Raw genomic sequence first — 19,415 nt, 5'->3', positions numbered from 1 at the left:
CCCAATACCATTCATTAAATAATAATCTCTCCCAGCAGTGCGTTAATCTAAAGAAAGACAGTATCTGCTGCTCTTTAACTGCAAAACTTTGAGGTTTCACCCTAATATCAGCACTTACACTAGGAAACTGAAGTCAGTTACTTTATCTCAGGCACTGAGGTCACAAAACAGGATAAAGAAAAACAGTTACTTTCTTCGAGGATTCAAATAAAGATAATAAGTTGTATTTAAATCCAAAATAATCGTCCCATTGTTTCTGTCTGGGGGAGTTCGAGTTGAACCTCGCTGGAGTGAAACTGCAAGCAGATGGCTCTAGGAATGGTAAACATTAACTGGACACCAAGTTCCCAAGGAGGAAAAGGGAGGTTTTCATGACCAATATTCAATTTTCCACAGTAATAAGTTGGTTTTAATGCATGCTCACAGCCGGCTTGCTAAATACTGCAGCATGCCCGGGTCTAATTCCTTGCTGCAATGCCATGTAGAGAAGCATGAAAAGTTTAAAAAAGCCAATGAGGCATTTGCTTCAGAGGGGCCGTGGTTCTGAGCCCAACTTACTGAATGCTCTTCAGAGTCAGATGTCTGGGATGAGATGATGGGGTTAAAGCTGGTTGGGGACAAGGGGCCCAATTTTTTCCTCATGGCTCGGATCTGAAGCAGTGCCCGGAAGGCTGTGAAGAAGAAAACAGGCAATCAGGACATCCTGATGCAGGATTAAGGATGAACAAGAGCCCAGACAGAAACCATGATCCCTCCCAGCGCGCATCCGTTTCTCAGATCCAGCAGCAGCACGTTTCAGTGTTTTGTAAATGTCCTCTTGTCCTCTCTCCCACCCACCAGTCCCCCTGCCGCTCTGGGGCTTACGCAGTCGGCAGATGGGGCAGTTGTTGGCCTGGTAGCGCAGGGTGTCTGCACAGGTGTTACAGAGGCAGAGGTGACGACAGGGCAGAATCAAGGTGTCCCGGACATCCGAGAGACACACCACACACTCGGCACTGTTATCACTCACTTCGTCTTCAGCCACCTGGCCGAGGAGAAAGAAGTGTAGCCAATGGCACAAAGCCCTTCCTGTCCCATACTTTACTGACAAGGCAGCGTGGCTGAAGAGCTAATATAAGTAATAATTATGAACAAAATCTGCATTGACATTGGACTTTGTCGTTTACCCAGTGCGTCCACACACTTAGCTTCACTGCTTCTGGGAAGTATTTACCTAAAATTGAGAGGACGAGACTAACCACTAGAGGTCCTCCTATAAGGCTCAGAGCTGGGCCTTTCAAGTCTCAGCTGAAGGGACCTAGGGGACCACACAGATAAAGGAAAAGGAGCAAAGAAAGGGCCCTGGTGGAAACCGAGTTGGACAGAGCTCTGCGGCAGAACAAAGCCAAACAAGCCTACTTTTCTCATTTCCAAAGTGGTAAAAGCATAATGATCTGAAATGAGGAACAAGAAAATACCCTTCTAAGACCTAACTGATTTCAGAGCTTGGCACGCTAAATTTCTGGACGCTGGCTTACGATTTCTCACTTGGCCTTGTGGAAAGAGTACATTCAGAATTTTGGATAAAACTTACCTTAGAATCTTGTGTGTTGTACTTGTTTTCAATTCCATAGATCTCCTGAAGGAGGTAGCTGACCCCGTCTACCTGAACAGCAAACAGATAGGTTCAAGGACAGGCTGTCTCTACTGAGAGGCAAGAGTGGGAACTCCCTCCCATCTTACCTCTTTTGGTAACCAAGGACTACCGATTCATAATGAGAAAAAAAATCAAAGGCCTAGATAAGTAAAGGATGCTTTTATTTACTTATGTTTTCTCTTTGAGAGAAGAAAATCAAATATTTAATTCACTCATCATTATATACAACAGGCAACATAAAATTTCACAAATATAATAATAATACTTGCACTGCAGCTTACTATTATGGACAATTAAGAAGGCACAGACTAGAAAAAGGATGGGAGGGTATGCACTAAAACCTAGGCATTTGCTATGTAATCCAATTTGAGTTCAGACATTATAAAAATAAAGGAATGGAAAAGAGAAAGAAAAAGAAGAAGAAATTGGCAAGGAAAAAGATGGGAAGGGAAAATATGGATGCAAAGGGTGATAGCAAGGCCTTGAGGAAGAGGCTAATGGTGTATACCCCACACCATGAAGCCACCCCATCCCCAACATGCAGCAAAATTACACCTCTTGGTCCTGTTTCTTTTCTTTTTTCTTTTCTTTCTTTTTTTTTTTTTTTTTTTTTTTGAGATAGGGTCTTGCTCTGTCATCCAGGCTGGAGTGCAGTGGCACCATCTTGGCTCACTGCAACCTCTGCCTCCTGGGTTCAAGCAATTCTCCTGTCTCAGCCTCCTGAGTAGCTGGGATTACAGGGCGTGATTCACCATGCCTGGCTAATTTTTGTATTTTGTGGTAGAGATGGGGTTTCACCATGTTGACCGGGCTGGTCTCAAACTCCTGACCTCAAGTGATCCACCTGCCTCAGCCTCCCGAAGTGCTAGGATAAGAGGGATGAGCCACCAAGCCCGGCCAGCCCTGTTTCTTAAAACCCCAACTACCAAGGCCCAATCCCACTCCCATTAACCTGGGCCATGTCAGTGCCTACGCTGACCCTGCCCCATTTACTTTTAGCAGCACGCTCTTCTGCCTCACCTCTGTTTCTTAGCCATCCCTTCCCCTAAGACATAGCCGGTCTCTGATTTTATATCCCACTCTCCGGTTTGACAGTCTCTTGCTAATGCCAATCTAACAAGAGGAAAATGGTTGAGCCTTTCCATCCCATCCAGGCCTCCTGGAGAACCAGACCTTCCCCTATGAGGCAACTCACCAAGGCCTGGCCTGCCCAGGTAGTGCCCTGGGCTCAGGATCTGTTTCCTCCTCTGCTGCTCTTAAAACTTGTTTTCATGCAGTGATTATATTGGAAAACTAATTTATACTAAGTTATTCTTATCATTGACCTCATTAAAAGAGAGGCGAGTAATTAACCTAAAAGAATGAACAGTGTAGAATTTCAGGTATCTATCACCCATCTGCAGGGAGGCTTTTCTTTGCATCTCGAAGAAGCCCAACCCCGCCTCCTACCCAGCTGCTCTACACCCTCCGTGAGATGACCTGCCCCTCACCCACCCCCCCCTTGCCAATGCCACTGGCACCACTCTCTCTCCTCCCAGTGATGTCTCCTCCTACCTCTATAAGAGTGGAAAGAAAAGTGCTGGCACATGGTAGGGGCTGGGACTTCTAGCAGACATATGCATAAGGTGCTGATCTTTCTGGAAGAGGGAGAATGGCTAACTTTGAATTTTAGAAAAGGAATGGATAAATTAAGCCAATGACTCTAATTACCCTCAATTGGACCCTGATGCTTTATCCTTTTGCTTGAAATGTTTCTCACTCTGGCATTTTAAAGAAAAGGAGTTCTCCCTAAACCCAATGTTGGGAAATAAATCTTATTCTTTCATTTCTCAAGTCCTTTGCTCAGATAAAGGCTCCCTCAACACCAACACTTCTGGAACAATGAAGACATCAAAAATCAGCATTCCTTTCAGGCCACCCAAGTCGTTTGTAATAGCTTGTAACATTCAAAAGCACTCCCTTTTTTTCTTTTCTTCTCTGATTTAAAAAAAAAAAGAGGAAAAAGAGAGAGCAAAAAGTAAAACAAAAACAAAAACAAAAAAAGAGGGAGAGAGAAGAAGAAAGGAAAGAATAAAAGGAAGGAAGGAGCCTAATACTAACAGTCTGTGGTCTTCAAATACTTACTACTTGTTTCTGTTTGAGGGGCTTGACACAGAAAGTTCCATCCGTGTGCTGGAATGAAAATATGAAAGTTATGACAAGGAAGGGAGGATAATAAAGCACCAGGTATTCTTCTGTTACATCTCCCAGTTACAGTCGCCCTCCCTTATCTGCAGTTCCATTTTCCATGGTTTCAATTACCCACCATTAACCACTGTCTGAAAATATTACATACAATAAGATATTCTGAGAGAGAAAGATCACATTCAGACTTTTATTACCTTATAGTTATAACTGTTTTAGTTTACTCTTAATCTCTTATTGTGCCTAATTTATGAATTAAACTTTATCATAGGTGTAGATGTAGTATGGGAAAAACCACAGTGTATATGAGGGTTCTGCACGATCTGCAGTTTCAGGCATCCACTGGGGGTCTTGGAACTTATCCCCTGAGGATAAGGGGGGACTACTGTACACATGTTCCTGGACACTCTCAGAGTAGAATTATACAATCCTAATTCTTTAAAGGTCTTACAATTATCCAGTCTAACCTTTCTTTTTTTTGAGACACAGCCTCACTCTATCGCCCAGGCTGGAGTGCGGTGGTACCATCTCAGCTCACTGCAACCTCCGCCTCCCAGGTTCAAGCAATTCTCCTGCCTCAGCCTCCTGAGTAGCTGGGATTACAGGTGCCTGCCATCATGCCTGGCTACTTTTTATATTTTTAACAGAGGCGGGGTTTTGCCATGTTTCCCAGGCTAGCCTCGAACTCCTGGCCTCAAGTGATCCACCCACCTTGGCCTCCCAAAGTGCTGGGACTACAGGCATGAGCCACCGCGTGTGACCCAGTCTAATCCTTTCATTTTAAGGAGACTGAGGCCTAAGGAGTTGAAGGTCCTGTAGCAAGCCGGTGGCAGGGCTGGACCTACACCCAAGCGTAGCCCAAAAAGTGATGTTCTTTCACCATCACAGACTCTAAAGCCAGACCCATTCTGCTGAGCTCAGGCACCCAGCAAACGGGTTACATATGCCTCACATGAAAGAAAGGGCTAAAGGCAGTAAAGTGAGGCCCTCTAAAGTCACTCACCTTCTCAAAAGTACCCAGCAGGACATGGCAATGGCCAAAATACTCTGAAAGAAACAAAGGCATGTGAGTGAAGAAGCCCAAACAGCACACCTTGATGCCCATGACCTTCTCTAGTTCCTTGCAATCTGGCAAACCAAATGTGCCAGGCTGTCCCTAGAAGGGGCACATTATATAACCCATACTTTTTTTTTTTTTTTTTTTTTTTGAGACAGAGTCTGGCTTTGTTGCCCAGGCTGCAGTGCGGTGGCATGATCTTGGCTCACTGCGGCCTCCGCCTACCGGGTTCCAGCAATTCTCCTGCCTCAGCCTCCCAAGTATCTGGTATTATAGGCATGAGCCACCATGCCCGGTTAATTTTCTGTATTTTTAGGAGAGACGGGGCTTCACTATGTTGGTCAGGCTGGTCTCGAACTCTTGACTTCAGGTGATCTGCCCGCCTCAGCCTCCCAAAGTGCTAGGATTACAGGGATGAGCCACCACGCCCAGCTAACCCACATTTTTTTCAGACCAAGTCTCACTCTGTCACCTAGGCTGCAGTGCAGTGGCGCAATCTCAGCTCACTGCAACCTCTGCCTCCTGGGTTCAAACGATTGTCCTGCCTCAGCCTCCCAAGTAGTTGAGATTACAGGCACGCACTGCCATGCCCAGCTGATTTTTGTAGTTTTAGTAGAGATAGGGTTTCCCCATGTTGCTCAGGCTGGTCTCGAACTCCTGACCTCAGGTGATCCACCCGCCTCGGCCTCCCAAACTGCTGCGATTACAGGTGTGAGCCACTGTGCCCAGCCAAACCCACACTTTTCACATCAGCCCAGGAGCTTGGAGTCACAGATGTGAGAGGATGCGGAGACTGCCTGACTCACAGTCACAAACACCCACAAAGAAGGCATGTTGTTCTGGGGCCACAGCTGTTGCCAGGAATATGCCACAAAGAGCAGTGTGCACAGCCAAAGAGGACAGAAATCGCCCCTACCATCTCCTTCATCCACCACAGCATGTACCACTAGAGGGTAAACTTCTCGGTCTAGATCAAAGCCAAGCTGAAGGGAAAGAAAGGAAAGAAAAAAAAAAGAGGATTTAACACATTTAGATGGCACAGCTAATCTCAGAAAGGGCGATACTGTCAAGAAGCATTAATCTCATCTCTGCTCCTCATTCTTTAGCTTTGTTAATTACCCAAGTTTGTTAACTGAGGGCCATCAGCTGCTTTTTAAAAATCTCATAGATGTAAATAAGGCCCTCTAACCTATAGGTTTTTTTTTTTTTCTTTGAGCATAGCTTTCTCAAAGTATCCTAGGCTAATGGGCTATTTCCATTCCTAGGGAATGGAAAAATTAACAAAGTTAGGTATATCCTTGATGCAAAATAAGCAGAGCTTTAAAACGACATAACGAAGTCACAAGGCTGAAAGGTAAGCATGGCCTTCAAGCGTCTGAGTAGCCCCTTTGCTGTTGGCCCGAGTCCTAAGTAGTCCCTAGGCCCTTCTGAGTCGATGTGGGAAACCCTCCCTAGAGGCAGCTCACCTCCTCTTCGGCCCACTCGGAGGGATCCACGGTGTGGGAGGGCAGGCAGAACTGCTGACACACTCCTCGCTTGTAGTGCACAGTCTCCGACTGGAGGCTGTTGTCTTTGGGAATGTAGCTATTGATACAAGTGGGAGGCAAAGCAAAAGTCAGTATCCGGCACAGATGGGTCTGACAACTTCCTCTGCTCACGCCTGTTCTCAATTATCAACAGGCTCTAGCGAAGAGAAGAAAGGGTCCTTTATAATCCCTTTCCTTTGCTCTTGCTTGGCAACGTTAAACTTTTCTATTCAACCCACACATCCAAAGAAAGGTAGCTTACTGGATTTTTAACAGCATGTTAAGGACCTGAAGGACTACCACCATTTGCCACTATACCAAGATGGCACAATTTGAAGAGAAAAGGTAAAGGGTAAGGCTTTGTAGAAGAAAATCTAAATTCACGAACCAGATCTCATCTGGCTGCAGAAAAAGAATGTTTTCTGCCCTTGCTGAGAGGATGAGACATGGACTCTACCTATCTGGGAAGGAAGTGGCTCTCCTTGTCTCCTGATCTTACCCGGCGATACCATTCTGGAACTCTTCCGTGGCCTGGTAATAGATGGTGATGGCTACCCGAGCATCTGTGTCAAAGGTGAACTCAACATTGTAGTGGACTTTAGCTTTACTGGCCTCTTCTCCAGGGCTCTTCACTTCCTCAGCACATCTAGAAAACCACAGACTCAGCATTTGCAGAGTAGCATATCAATATTTTAAAATTTACCTTTTAAAAAAATTAGCAATATATTGTGGGCTTCTCTGAATGATAAGCATAGGTCTACCCCTTCACTTTGAATGATCACAGAGTGCTTCATGACCAGTGTTGCTGGGCATTTAGGTTACTTCTGATATTTCATAGTGCTACCACTACACCATTGTGCATTTGGCACTTTTGTTTTTATTTTAGTAAAAGTTATTAATCACATAGTTTAAATAGTTTCCTCAAGGCAAAAAACAGCAGGCCTTACTTCTTCCCTTTCCCCCTCTTCAGAGGACACCCCTTTTAGTGATCATTTTGGCATTTACCCACGTTTCTAAAAAATATACTTGGGTTACTACTTCTTGATTTTTCAGTTTCAGGCACCATCTATGGGTTTCCTACTACGGAAACAAGGATTTCTTTCTTTCCTCATTCTGCTCCATATAGAAACTCCGCCATCCCCACAGTGTAGCTGCATCATGATTTTAATAGTCCAGTACATTTGTGTCTGTATTATTGTGATTATACAAACATATAATCTATGATTTTTCTTTTCCTGCATAACTTCTTTTTCTTAGTGCTCATCCTTTTTTTTTTTTTTTCAATTGTGTAGTTTCCTATGTACTCATCACAAATTCCAACCCAACCTCTCTGGGGCTGTCTAAATCTCTCAAGACGTTCAGATGCACCAAGCAGTCTATTCATTTCATCTTATTGAGGAGGTCCCTTGGACTTGCTCCCATCTGTATTTGGCCCTCTGCACCTGGCTCCCAGCCGCCACCCTGGAATCTCTCCCCCTCCATCATCCTGGTGGGTCCCTTTTGCCTCTGTCCTCCTGTAGAAGCTCATGTTTCCTGCACCTCAAGTCTTCCGCTGTCTTGGGTTATTCTTTCATATCGGCGGAGCACGTGTTCTACCAGCTTCCTGAAAAAGGGTGTGTTGGGAAATAAACTTTTGAGAGCTTTTATTCAACATTCACACTTCATTGAAAGTTTGGCTGAGCAAAGTATTCTAGATTATAAATAATTTCTAAAAGATACTGAAAGCCTTTTTGCTGCCTTATTTTTCACTTCCCAGCGTTGCTCCCAAGTCTAAAGTCGTTCCAACTGCTGACCCTTCTTCTTCTGAAAGCTTACAGACGGCCCTCTTTCTCATCCACTGGGGCACTTGGTGGTCCTTCCCATTTAGAAACTTGTACCCTCTGGTTCTGAGAAATATTCTTAAATTCTATGTCACTGATGATTTCCTTCCTTTTATATTCTCTGTTCTCTGTAGAACCCGTTAGTTGGATGTCAGATCTTCTAAATGGGTGTTCTATTACTTGCATCTTTCTTCTTCTATTTTCCTTCTCTCTGGATTTTTGCTCTACTTTCTAGAATATTTCAAGTTTTCTTCCTATTGTTCTATTGAAATTTTCATTTCTGCTCCTTGTTTTTAATTTCTAAAAGCTATTTTTTTGGTTTCATAAACACTTTGTGTCATCGTGTCCATGAAAGAAAAAGATCTTTTCTCGTGTCTTTGAGACTATTAATGAAGTTTTCTTCTTCCTGCATAGCTTTTGTTTCCAATTAGATTCTTTTTTACTTTATTATTATTTTATATACAGATGGGGTCTCACTATGTTGCCCAGGCTGGTCTCAAACTCCTGAGCTTAAGTGATCCTCCTGCTTTGGCCTCCCAAAGGTCCGGGATTAGAGGTGTGAGCCACCACACCCGGCCTAGTTAGGTTGTTTTAAAATGTTGGGTTTTTTTTGCTACTGTCTTTCCTATTACAGGCATTCCTTACACATCTAAGAACCTGTGGCTGTCTGCTTGTATTTAAGATATTTAAACTGCTGATTAGAGCTCTGAGTGCACAGCAGGACTTGGGGATCCTGGGCTTCACTGTGGGCAGACCTGGATCTGTTGAGGAACCTCTAACTCGTCTCTTAGGTTTTCCTATCCAGGCAGGTCCAATTTCCAGAAAACAGTTTTCCTCTCTCTTGACAAAGGCCTGGCTGCCAGCATTCTAGAGGCAGAGTGGAGAGGCAGCTTGAGGGCTCAACATCCAGTATGCCAGGATCCACTCACCCGCTGTTTTGTTTTGAGACAGGGTCTCACTCTTGCCCAGGCTGGAGTGCAGTGGTGTGATCGTGACTCATTGCAGCCTCGATCTCCCTAGGCTCAGGTGATCCTCCCACTTCAGCCTCCCAAATAGCTGGGACTACAGGTGTGCACTACAATGCCTAGCTAATTTTTGTATTTCTTGTAGAGACAGGGCTTTACCATATTGCCCAGGCTGGTTAGCCTGTTTTTAGTAGTGGCCATTAACTGTGCCTGGGTCTCTCTTGTCCAGAGATTCTCTGTTTTGACCTTTCCAGGGAGAGTCATCTGCCTGCCTTCGGCCAAGGTATAGGAACGTAGCTCTGGCTGTGTGGTACAAGGGAGGGGATCTGCCTACCTTGAGGGCAGACTTTCTACCAATCTTCTTCATTTTAGCCTCCCATCTCAACTTCTAGAGGGACCTGGCACTGCTAATTTCTGAACCCTCTGGGGGATAATATCATAGTATAAATTGGGTGATTATCAGCTTTTCTTTCTGCTAGTTCAGGATTCTGATTTCCTGGGTCTCCTAAGTCATTTAACATTTACTACGTGTTTCCAGCTTCTAAAATTTTGTTGCTGTTGCTCTCTTCCCTTTCTCCAAATACTTACAGATTTATGCCTTTTTAAATTTTTATTTTTATTTTTTACTTATTTTGTTGAGATGGAGTCTCATTCTGTCGCCCAGGCTGGAGTGCAGTGGCACGATCTCACCTCACTGCAACCTCAGTCTCCCGGGTTCACACCATTCTCCTGCCTCAGCCTCCCGAGCAGCTGGGACTACAGGCGCCTGCCACCACGCCCGGCTAATTTTTTGTATTTTAGTGGAGATGGGGTTTCACCGTGTTATCCAGGATGGTCTCGATCTCCTGACCTCGTGATCCACCTGCCTCAGCCTCCCAAAGTGCTGGGATTACAGGCGTGAGCCACCGCACCCGGCCTTATTTTTTATTTTTTAGATGGAATCTCACTCTGTCACCCAGAGTGGAATGCAGTGGTACAATCTTGGCTCACTGCAACCTCTGTCTCCTGGGTTCAAGCAATTCTCCTGCTTCAGCCTCCAGAGCAGCTGGGATTACAGATGCGTGCCACCATGTCTGGCTAATTTTTGTATTTTTAGTAGAGATGGGGTTTTACCACATTGGCCAGACTGGTCTTGAACTCCTGACTTCAGGTGATCCGCCCGCCTTGGTCTCCCAAAGTGCTGGGATTACAGGCATGAGCCATCAGGCCCAGCCAGATTTATGCCCTTTAAATACGTGTTTATAATTACTTAATGGGATTTTCAGAGGAAGCAAAAGTAGGTGTTCAATCCTCCATCTTTACCTGGAAATCTGAGAATCAGAATTTATTCCCATAATCACAGAAAAACAAAACAAAGAACACCCTTCAAGTTAACTTTTTTTTTTTTTCTTGAGACAGAGTCTCACTCTGTCACCCAGGCTGGAGTGCAGTGGTGTGATCTCGGCTCACTGCAAGCTCTGCCTCCCGGGTTCACGCCATTCTCCTGCCTCAGCCTCTCCGAGTAGCTGGGACTACAGGCGCCCGCCACCACGCCCGGCTAATTTTTTGTATTTTTTAGTAGAGACGGGGTTTCACCATGGTCTCGATCTCCTGACCTCGTGATCCGCCTGCCTCAGCCTCCCAAAGTGCTGGGATTACAAGCGTGAGCCACCGCACCCGGCCAAGTTAACATTTATTGAACACTAGGTGTTTTCCCTTCTGTTACCTTAATTTTGACAACCATGAAAGGTAAAGTTGATTATCACCATTTTACAGATAAAAAAACCTGAAGCTCAGACACTCATTTAAGCAAGCATCTGTGGACCTGGGAAGCAAATTGCTCTGCTGCTTTCAAGTCTGGTTCTTCTAGCGCATGACAGCTGCTTCATCCTATTCTAGAGCTGCAGCCAGGCTGCCATGGCAGAGGCTATGACCTTGCAGCAGCTCAGGCCCTTGAATGGTCTCCATCAAATGTGTGAATGTGCCATATGTGATGAGAGAAACCAAGTGGACAGAGTAGCTGGCAACTGGCAGGCCCCAGAGGCCTCGTTAGTCTGCTCTGCTGCTGGATGAACTCCCCTGGGTCGGGTCGGGGGACTGTTCTGCAGCAGATAGGTACCTCCTTGGCTCTCTCCTCCCCAGAGTTGACCCTGGGGTGGAGAGAAGCATAGTTGGGGAACCAGTAGAAACTTCAGGGATAAATAAAATATAAAAAATTAAGAGACAGAAACAGAAAATAGATTAGTGGTTTACTTAGGGCTGAGAGGACTGCTTGAGCCCAGGAAGTCAAGGCTGCAGTGAGCTGAGATCGCGCCACTGTACTGCAGCCTGGGTGACAAAGCGAGACTCTGGGCCGGGTGCGGTGGCTCACGCCTGTAATCCTAGCACTTTGGGAGGCCGAGACGGGCAGATCACCGGAGGTCGGGAGTTCAAGACCAGCCTGACCAACATGGAGAAACCCCATCTCTACTAAAAATACAAAATTAACCAGGCGTGGTGGTGCATGCCTGTAATCCCAGCTACTTAGGCAGATGAGGCAGAAGAATCGCTTGAACCCGGGAGGTGGGGGTTGCAGTGAGCCGAGATTGTGCCATTGCACTCCAGCGTGGGCAACAAGAGCAAAACTCCGTTTCAAAAAAAAAAAAAAAGCGAGACTGTCTCAAAAATATATATATATATCAGACAGAAACATCGTAATGCTAATAAGGCTGTTCTATAGAAGCATGAGATGGTCTCTGAGTCCTCTTCCTTGCCTATTCAGAAAAATCTGGGACCTTGATTTGCCCTAACCAAATTTTTTCACCAGGGAATCAGAGAGCCTTGGTAGACATATCATCTAGGGGTGGCGGGCGGTGGGAATGTATCAGATTAAAAATTACACTGTCTCGAGGATGGCACCAAGAAGGCAAATGACGAAAACAAACATTGATGATGAGGATTAAACAATCAACCCAGGGAACTATGAGTTCCTTAGAGAACAGACACATAAGATAGGGAATAAAAAAGGAAAAGAAGGCTGGGTGCAGTGGCTCACGCCTATAATCCCAGCACTCTGGGAGGCCAAGGCAGGTGGATCATGAGGTCAGGAGATCGAGACCATCCTGGCTAACACGGTGAAACCCCGTCTCTACTAAAAATACAAAAAATTAGCCAGGCGTGGTGGCGGGCGCCTGTAGTCCCAGCTACTCGGGAGGCTGAGGCAGGAGAATGGTGTGAACCCAGGAGACGGAGCTTGCAGTGAGCCGAGATTGTGCCACTGCACTCCAGCCTGGGCGACAGAGTGAGACTCTGTCTCAAAGAAAAAAAAAAAGTAAGAAAAAGAAAAAGAAAATATAGCAATAAAATAAAGGATTTGATATTCTAAGTTCAAATTTCCCATTTTTACATTGGCTTGTTGGAGTAGCTGCAAAAATTCCCATTTTACCTTAATAATTCTTCTTCCCTTTTAAAAAATATTCATAAAATAAGGATACTGAGCATTTCTAGGCAAGTGAAAGTTTTTCACAAACACAGACCATTGCATCCAGTGCTGAACGACATGGGTGTGGATGGCCTGATCTCGGCAGAAAGTAGTGCCCGCACTCCTGTCTGAGGCCTGGAGAAGCAAGCTCTGGGGCTGCCAGAAACTGCTATGTGAGTTCCTTGGGAAGTCTGTCCCCCGGCTCCCAACCTCCCCAAAGGAAGGTGCCCGGGACCTGGCCCCAGCCTCTGGGAACTTACTTGACAAGCCTCAGTGTGTCCTTTCGGATATTGACCAGGCTTCTCAGAGTCTTCACGGGTTCTTGGGGAGGTGGGGCGGCGTAAGGAAACTGTGTCGGAAACAAAGTAGGAGAAGGTAGTGTGTTTAAAAAGACCCACAGCTGTCCCTCGCTTTACAGTTCACCAAGAATAGCCCTAAGAGGTGAGGCAGGAAGGCACAACTCTCCTAATTAAGTGAGGAAACTGAAACTCCGACATACTGAGTCAACCTGCTCAAGGTCACAGCTAGCAGGAAAACTGGGATTCAATTTGGGGCCCAAAGAGCCAGATTTATCTTCTTTTTCCATTATATGAAGCTTATCTGGGTCAGTGTTCAAAACTTGGAGAATTAATAAAAAAAAAAAACAAAAAAACACTGAAGTTCCAAATACCAAAGGACACACTGTGGCCGAGTTAATCACAAAAGGCTTTTCCATCTGACCTCAGACGACAGGGAGCCAGACCTGCAAGCCCTTTCCTTTGGTGAGGCCATGTGGTATCCCAGGAATTTAGGGACTGCAAATAAAAGAGAACCCCATCATGTGTACAGAGCTGAAGTTTGCAAACAGTAAAGAACAAATTTCCCCTGCAGCTGATCATATAAAGCAGAGCTCTTTAACATGCGAGCCAAGAGTTATTTTGGGGTCACCAAAGGTTTATGGTTGTCTTCATCATTTACCATCCACTTTTTCCCCCTTTGCCCGTTTAGACCTTTGGATTTGAAGTTCTGAGTTGTTGATAATAAAGAGATAAAGAAAGGGGAAACAGCCAAAAACTTCACTGGGAATTGCCTTCTGAGGATCAAGAATGATTTCAAATGTTCCCAGTAATTTTAAAATGTTATTTGGGCAATCAAAATGTTTTAACATATAATTCTCAAAAAACCTAATGGTCTCTGCAGCTTTGCAAAACTGTGGTTCTCTTGGCTCAAGAAGAGTCTGCCTCCATAGTGTGGTATCACAAAACAGGACACCCAAGTTATAATCGAATTGTGCCTTCACAGGTTTTTATTGAATATGGTTATTTTACTTGGGAAACAACATAGTTAAACCATAGTTAAGGTGCATCTGACTTTATGTATGCAGTAAGATTGCTTATAATTCAAATGTATGAATGTGACTCTTACATTCAATAGAAATTATTTGCATTCAGATTACTCACTTTGTGGGCATGATGTAGTAATTTACTTTTTCATTGATATATTAACCATATATTCTTTTAAAAATGATAGTTTTTTCTAATTACAAAGTAATACATGTTTAAGCAGAAAACTTGAAAAACACCAAAAAGTACAAAACTATCCCTAATTTTACTACTCAGCAATACCAAAATTAACACTACGGAATATGTATCTCCATCCGTCCGTCTATCCATCCATCCATCCACCTCTGTATCTATGTGCTGTTTCAAACTGAACATACCATTTTGCAGTTTCTTTTTCACCTAAAAAGATGTGGTAAACATTTTTAAAGTCTATAATTTTGATAACGTGCAGATAACAGCATACTTTAATCAATTCCATATTATTCAATATTTTATGTTGGTCTTACTTTTTTTTTGCGGCTATAAATGTTGTGGTGAATATCCTTGTCCCTGTATTTCTGCATGCTTGTTTGATTATTTCCTTAGGACAAATTCCTAGAAGTGGAATTACTGGATCAAAGAGTAAGCATATTTTTAAGACTTTAAAAATTATTTTGCCAAACTGTTTTCCACAAAGCTGACTCCAACTTTGCCCTCCTGCAAGCAGTGCATCAGGAGGCCTTGACATGGGAAAACTGAAATTCTAGTTCAGATCCCATCTGTGGCCTGTTTCTCCTCCCCCAACTTTCCTAGGCTGTCATACTAAAGGAATTTAAAACAATTTTTAAATAAGCTTAAGCAAAAAGTAATTAGGCAGGAAAATCCGACACAAACGCTAGTCTATTCTAAAGCCAAAATAAATGACTTTGGGATTAACCTTGTTTCTGGAGTAGCAAAGTTAATCATTTTCACTGGTACAGGTACTTGGGTGTTACCCATAACTCCTACCTGCATTTCAAAAAAAAGATGCGTCTTTTCCCTTATTCTTTACTCTTTCTCCTCCAATGCCACCCCCTGCCGCAAAAGGAAGAAAAATAAAAAGAAAGAAAAAAAATCCTGGCACTCTTCATCCTCCATTTTGAATATATTTGATGATAACTGTGGCAATGAAACATAAGCTATTTGGCTCTGAAGGAAAGGTATCAATGAGCTCAATTGTTAATAAATCCACCCCTACACTTTAGGCTCTCCCTATACACACACATACACGCACAAGACAACAACGGCAAAACTGTTCAGGAGAACCTTGTTCGTGGGCTGCTACCTACCAAAGTTTGTGCCTTGCTGGACTTTCATTCATGCAATCAGAGTCTACATGCAACACTCCACGCCAGGAGTAAGGAGAGATTGAAAACCAAGAAGATTAGGCCCTGCTCTTTCAGGAAGCTGCGTTATAAGGCAGCGACATAGTAATTGTAATATTAAAGAGATTAAACATATTAATATTTTTTGCCACAAAAGGCAAAAATAAAGGAAGTGATCATTTCTGGCTGAGGTAATCTGAAGGCTTCATGGAGGAGGTGGTAGTTGATCTGGGATCTTAAAGGATAAATGAAATTTGCAAATTCAGAGATGACAGAGAAGATGGAGGGGACAGTAGGATCAGAGGCAAATTGAAAAACAAATATTTTTCTGCTCTTAGAGTTGTCTCCCATTCTTCTGTAAATCGATTTTGCCTACCATTACTCTCTAAATTTCTTAGTGAGTTATCTTCCTTTCAAAAATTACCATTTATTGAGTGCTTACTATTGATGACAGTGGTGGGCCGTCTGGAGCAGCCGCTGCCATCACAACGGCCGCTGCAGGGAGGTCGCAGGGAGCAGACAGACAGCCCCTCCACAGCTTGCCGCCCTGGAGGCCACCCCATGGGGCTGACCGGGTTACCCGCCAGCAGAGGAGCAGCGTGGCAGAAGAGCAGCGCGGTAGGGCAGAAAGGAGCCCCGAGGTGCAGCTGGGCCTCGGACAGTGTCCCGTTTGCACATGGAGCGCCAGGGCCAGGGCGCGGAGCTGGGGCCATACTTCAGGGGCCTTGGGCAGGAAGTGGAAGCAGCTTCCGCTTCAGGCACCTGGCCATTGGCGCAGCCACTGTGCCCACCCTGCTGAGGGTGCCAGATTCCTGTGCCTCGGGAGGAGGCTCTGCACAGCCCGTCTGGGGCTGCGCCCCCGGGTCTGCCCCACATTGGGGTGACCACTGAGCCTGACACTCCTGGCCAGATGGCCTGGCCCAGGCCCAGGCCCAGGCCCAGGATCCACTCTGTCCCAGGCTGCCCGTGAAGCGCCGGGGCAACAGGTGGAGCTCATGGCGATGTCACCCTGCCCTGGATGCTGGCTCCGGCCCAGTGAGGACCTGGAACCCCTGCCCTAGGCTGCAAGGGGGTGCTGCAGGGGCTGCATGCTCCACAGAGCTGGTGGAAGCCAGGAACAGGCAGTGGCCCCGCCTTGGGCTGTGGACCTGGGGCCTCCATAAGCTCTTGGAGACACGGAAAAGCCCTGCCACCCCCGTGCCCCAGCAGGCTTGGAAGTGCCTGCTCCTGCCGCCTAGCTTCTGCCTGCTCTTGGTGCTGGCTCTGATCTTAGAGCAGTGTGGCGCCAAGCCCAGGTGCTGTCGCAGCCAGGCTGGGAGTGCACACGCTTGGGGTAGCACTGACAAGCCAGCCCCCTGCTGCCTCCGCCCCTTCCAGACTTTGGGCACTGATGAGCATGAGGGAAGGGAAAGAGGCGAGGGGGTGCTGAGGGCAGCTTGGTGCTGGCCTTCAGGGAGGACGTGAAGGCTGGGGGCCTGGCTGCCAGTCCCGCTCACGGGAGTGGGAACTTGTGTTGCCTTTTCTAGGCCTGTCCATGGCTGCCCAGGGACCAGTCTACCTGCACTTCCTCCCCTCTGAGGCCCATAAAACGCCCAGGCTCAGCCAGAACAGAGCAGAGGTTGGGACCACTAGCTGCAGAGAGGAGCAACCTACTCCAGTGCCTCCTCTCTACTGATAGCTGCAGAGATGTCCATAAGACCAGCTGCAGAGAGGAGCTAAGCACTCCAGGGCCTCCTCTCTGCTGAGAGCTGCAGAGAAGACAGGATGACCTTCCTGTGGAAAAGAGCTTCCCACTCCAGGGTCTCTATGCTAGGACACTTGTCAGGACACCCTGGCTGCAGAAAGGAGCTACCCACTGTGGGTATCCTCTGAGCTGTTCTAAGGCTCAGTAAGGCTCCTCTTCATCTTGCTCACTCTATGTTTGTCTGTGTATCTCATTCTTCCTGGTTGCAGGACAAGAATTTTGGACCCATGGAATGGTGGGACTAAAAGAGCTGTAACACAAACAGGACTGAAACATGCTCCTTGCTTGTCATGTTGCAGGCGAAGAGGAGAGAAGAGCTGTGGCCCTTCGGGGAGCCCAGACCTGGGAGCTGCCCAATCCAGGGCTGTGACTTCCTCTTTGTGGCCCTGTGGTTCCTGGCATCTCCAAGCTTCCAGGTGCCACCACATTCCCTGGTGCCAACCGGGAGAGCTGCCTGCAGTGCACCTGGTCCAGCCACAGCCTTGCAGACAGCTGGCACCTATGCTGGCACCCGGGGCTGCCAGCCCCACAGCAGCAGCTGGACAGTGGCCGGACCCCACTCTTGCTCACACCCCCCTTGCTGCTCCATGCCTGATTTGCAGTCTCCCTTGGAGGCGTGGGATATAGGCTGGTAGTGTGAGCTGAGTGCAGCCTGTCAGGCCAAGTGGGTAGAAGAAGCCCAATGTGCCTGAGGCGAACCTGTGCAACGCACCACTAGCCACAGGTTTCCAGCTAGAAAAGTGACACCCCAAAGATCACATAATACTATGTGCCAGGCACTATGCTGAGCTCTTTATTTATATTATCTTATTTAATCTTTGAGGAATCCTGTGAAATAGTCATGGTTGTTCCCATTTTTGCAGGTAAGAAAATAGTGGTTGCAAAGAGGTTGAAAAAATTCTCTAAAGTCTCCCAAGTTTTAGGGAGCAGAGGTTATTTTTCTCTCTTTTTTTTTTTTCCAGTAACTAACATGTCTTAAAGGGAGCAGAGTTGAGGTTTGAACACGTTCTACCTTTATCTTTCCCCAAGATGCTCTGGATGCAGCTTTTTAATCTAGAGATGAGATTTCCAAGGATTAAAGTGCTGGTAATTAAAAGATCTGAAGACACAAATTTATTTATTTTCTCATTCCTTTCTAAAGTCAAGACATCAAATAAATGTTTGTGTTTGTCCACACTATCTCCTCAATACATGCACCATTACTAAGTTATATTTAAGACACAAGACGTATCCTGGCTGGGCACAGTAGCTCACACTTGTAATTCCAGCACTTTGGGAGGCTGAGGCAGAAGGATCGCTTGAGCTTAGGAGTTTGAGACCAGCCTGGGCAACATGGCGAGACTTTGTCCCCACAAAAAAATAAAGAATTTAGTCAGCATGGTGACACACACCTGTAGTCCCAGCTACTCAGAAGGCTGACGCAAGAGGATCACTTGACCCCAGGAGACTGAGGCTTCAGTGGGCTATGATAGCATCACTGCACTCCAGCTTGGGGGAGAGAGTGAGACCATCTCAAAAAGAAAAAAAAAGAAGCCAAGCATGGTGGTTCATGTCTGTAATCCCAGCACTTTGGGAGGTTGAGGTGGGCAGATCACTTGAGGTCAGGAGTTTTGAGACCAGCCTGGCCAACACAGCAAAACCCCATCTCTACTAAAAATACAAAAATTAGCCGGGTGTGGTGGCACGGGCCTGTAGTCCCAGCTACTCCGGAGGCTGAGGCAGAAGAATTGTTTGAACCTGGGAGCTGGAGGTTGCAGTGAGCTGAGCTCATGCCACTACACTCCACCCTAGGCAACAGAGCGAGACTGTGTCTCAAAAACAAAAAATAAGTACCGTATTTCAACCTAAAACCAGAGATCTCACTCATAGGCTAACAGGTAAGTATGAAAGGAAAGAAAACTAATGCCTTCTTGGGACCAAGAAAGATGAAGCTCAGAACAGATTCAGGGCCAAGCATTTTTCTGAAGTGCTCATGCACCAGTCCACTGTACTTAACATTAGCGATTGTTTTCTCAGTTCATATCCACAGAGTTTCTGTTTTTTTTAGAGTTTGCAAAGGGTAATTTTCTCAGCCCTAGGTCTACTGAGTAAGGGAGTGCATGGTGACAAGGAAGACCAGATAAAGTCTTTCTGATGTAAGCATCCTGGCATATCCGGAAACAGGAAGAGCTTCCTTTTCTGTCTTGCATACAGCATGCCCCAGGTCCACAGACAGAGGGAGACTGAGAAGCTTTCTGATCTCTTACCTCAAGCTCAACATGGATTTATAGAATGGCTTCCTGTTTCTCAGGTATCATTCTGGAGTAAATAAACCCTTAACAGCCTTATGAAGGATAACTAAATGCAGCTTCTAGAATCCTATTTCACTTTTTATAATGA

The 19,415-nt window shown here is 45.8% G+C and overlaps 1 protein-coding gene across 8 annotated transcripts in view; it reads right to left on the bottom strand.

Moving 5' to 3' along the window:
* The window catches only part of RNF157 (ring finger protein 157), a 100,236-nt gene that overhangs the window by 18,719 nt on the left and 62,102 nt on the right, over positions 1-19,415 (bottom strand). For 4 of the 8 annotated variants that reach the window (XM_055242133.2, XM_055242132.2, XM_055242131.2 and 1 more), the window contains 9 exons: positions 12,888-12,976; positions 6,903-7,049; positions 6,344-6,461; positions 5,794-5,860; positions 4,824-4,867; positions 3,761-3,808; positions 1,574-1,645; positions 865-1,024; positions 559-671 (listed from right to left, as the gene is read on the bottom strand). In XM_055242133.2, coding sequence (XP_055098108.1) covers positions 559-671; positions 865-1,024; positions 1,574-1,645; positions 3,761-3,808; positions 4,824-4,867; positions 5,794-5,860; positions 6,344-6,461; positions 6,903-7,049; positions 12,888-12,976 — 858 coding nt within the window. Of the gene's footprint in view, positions 1-558; positions 672-864; positions 1,025-1,573; positions 1,646-3,760; positions 3,809-4,823; positions 4,868-5,793; positions 5,861-6,343; positions 6,462-6,902; positions 7,050-7,845; positions 10,574-12,887; positions 12,977-14,936; positions 15,003-19,415 lie in introns of those variants that run through there. The other 4 variants (XM_063617144.1, XM_063617143.1, XM_055242134.2 and 1 more) reach the window with 3 other exon arrangements.

The sequence above is a fragment of the Symphalangus syndactylus genome, chromosome 14, assembly GCF_028878055.3.
Source record: "Symphalangus syndactylus isolate Jambi chromosome 14, NHGRI_mSymSyn1-v2.1_pri, whole genome shotgun sequence".
Lineage (NCBI taxonomy): Eukaryota > Metazoa > Chordata > Mammalia > Primates > Hylobatidae > Symphalangus > Symphalangus syndactylus.
The sequence above is the reverse complement of the archived record's forward strand: the minus strand, read 5'-3'. Positions and strand labels throughout refer to the sequence as shown.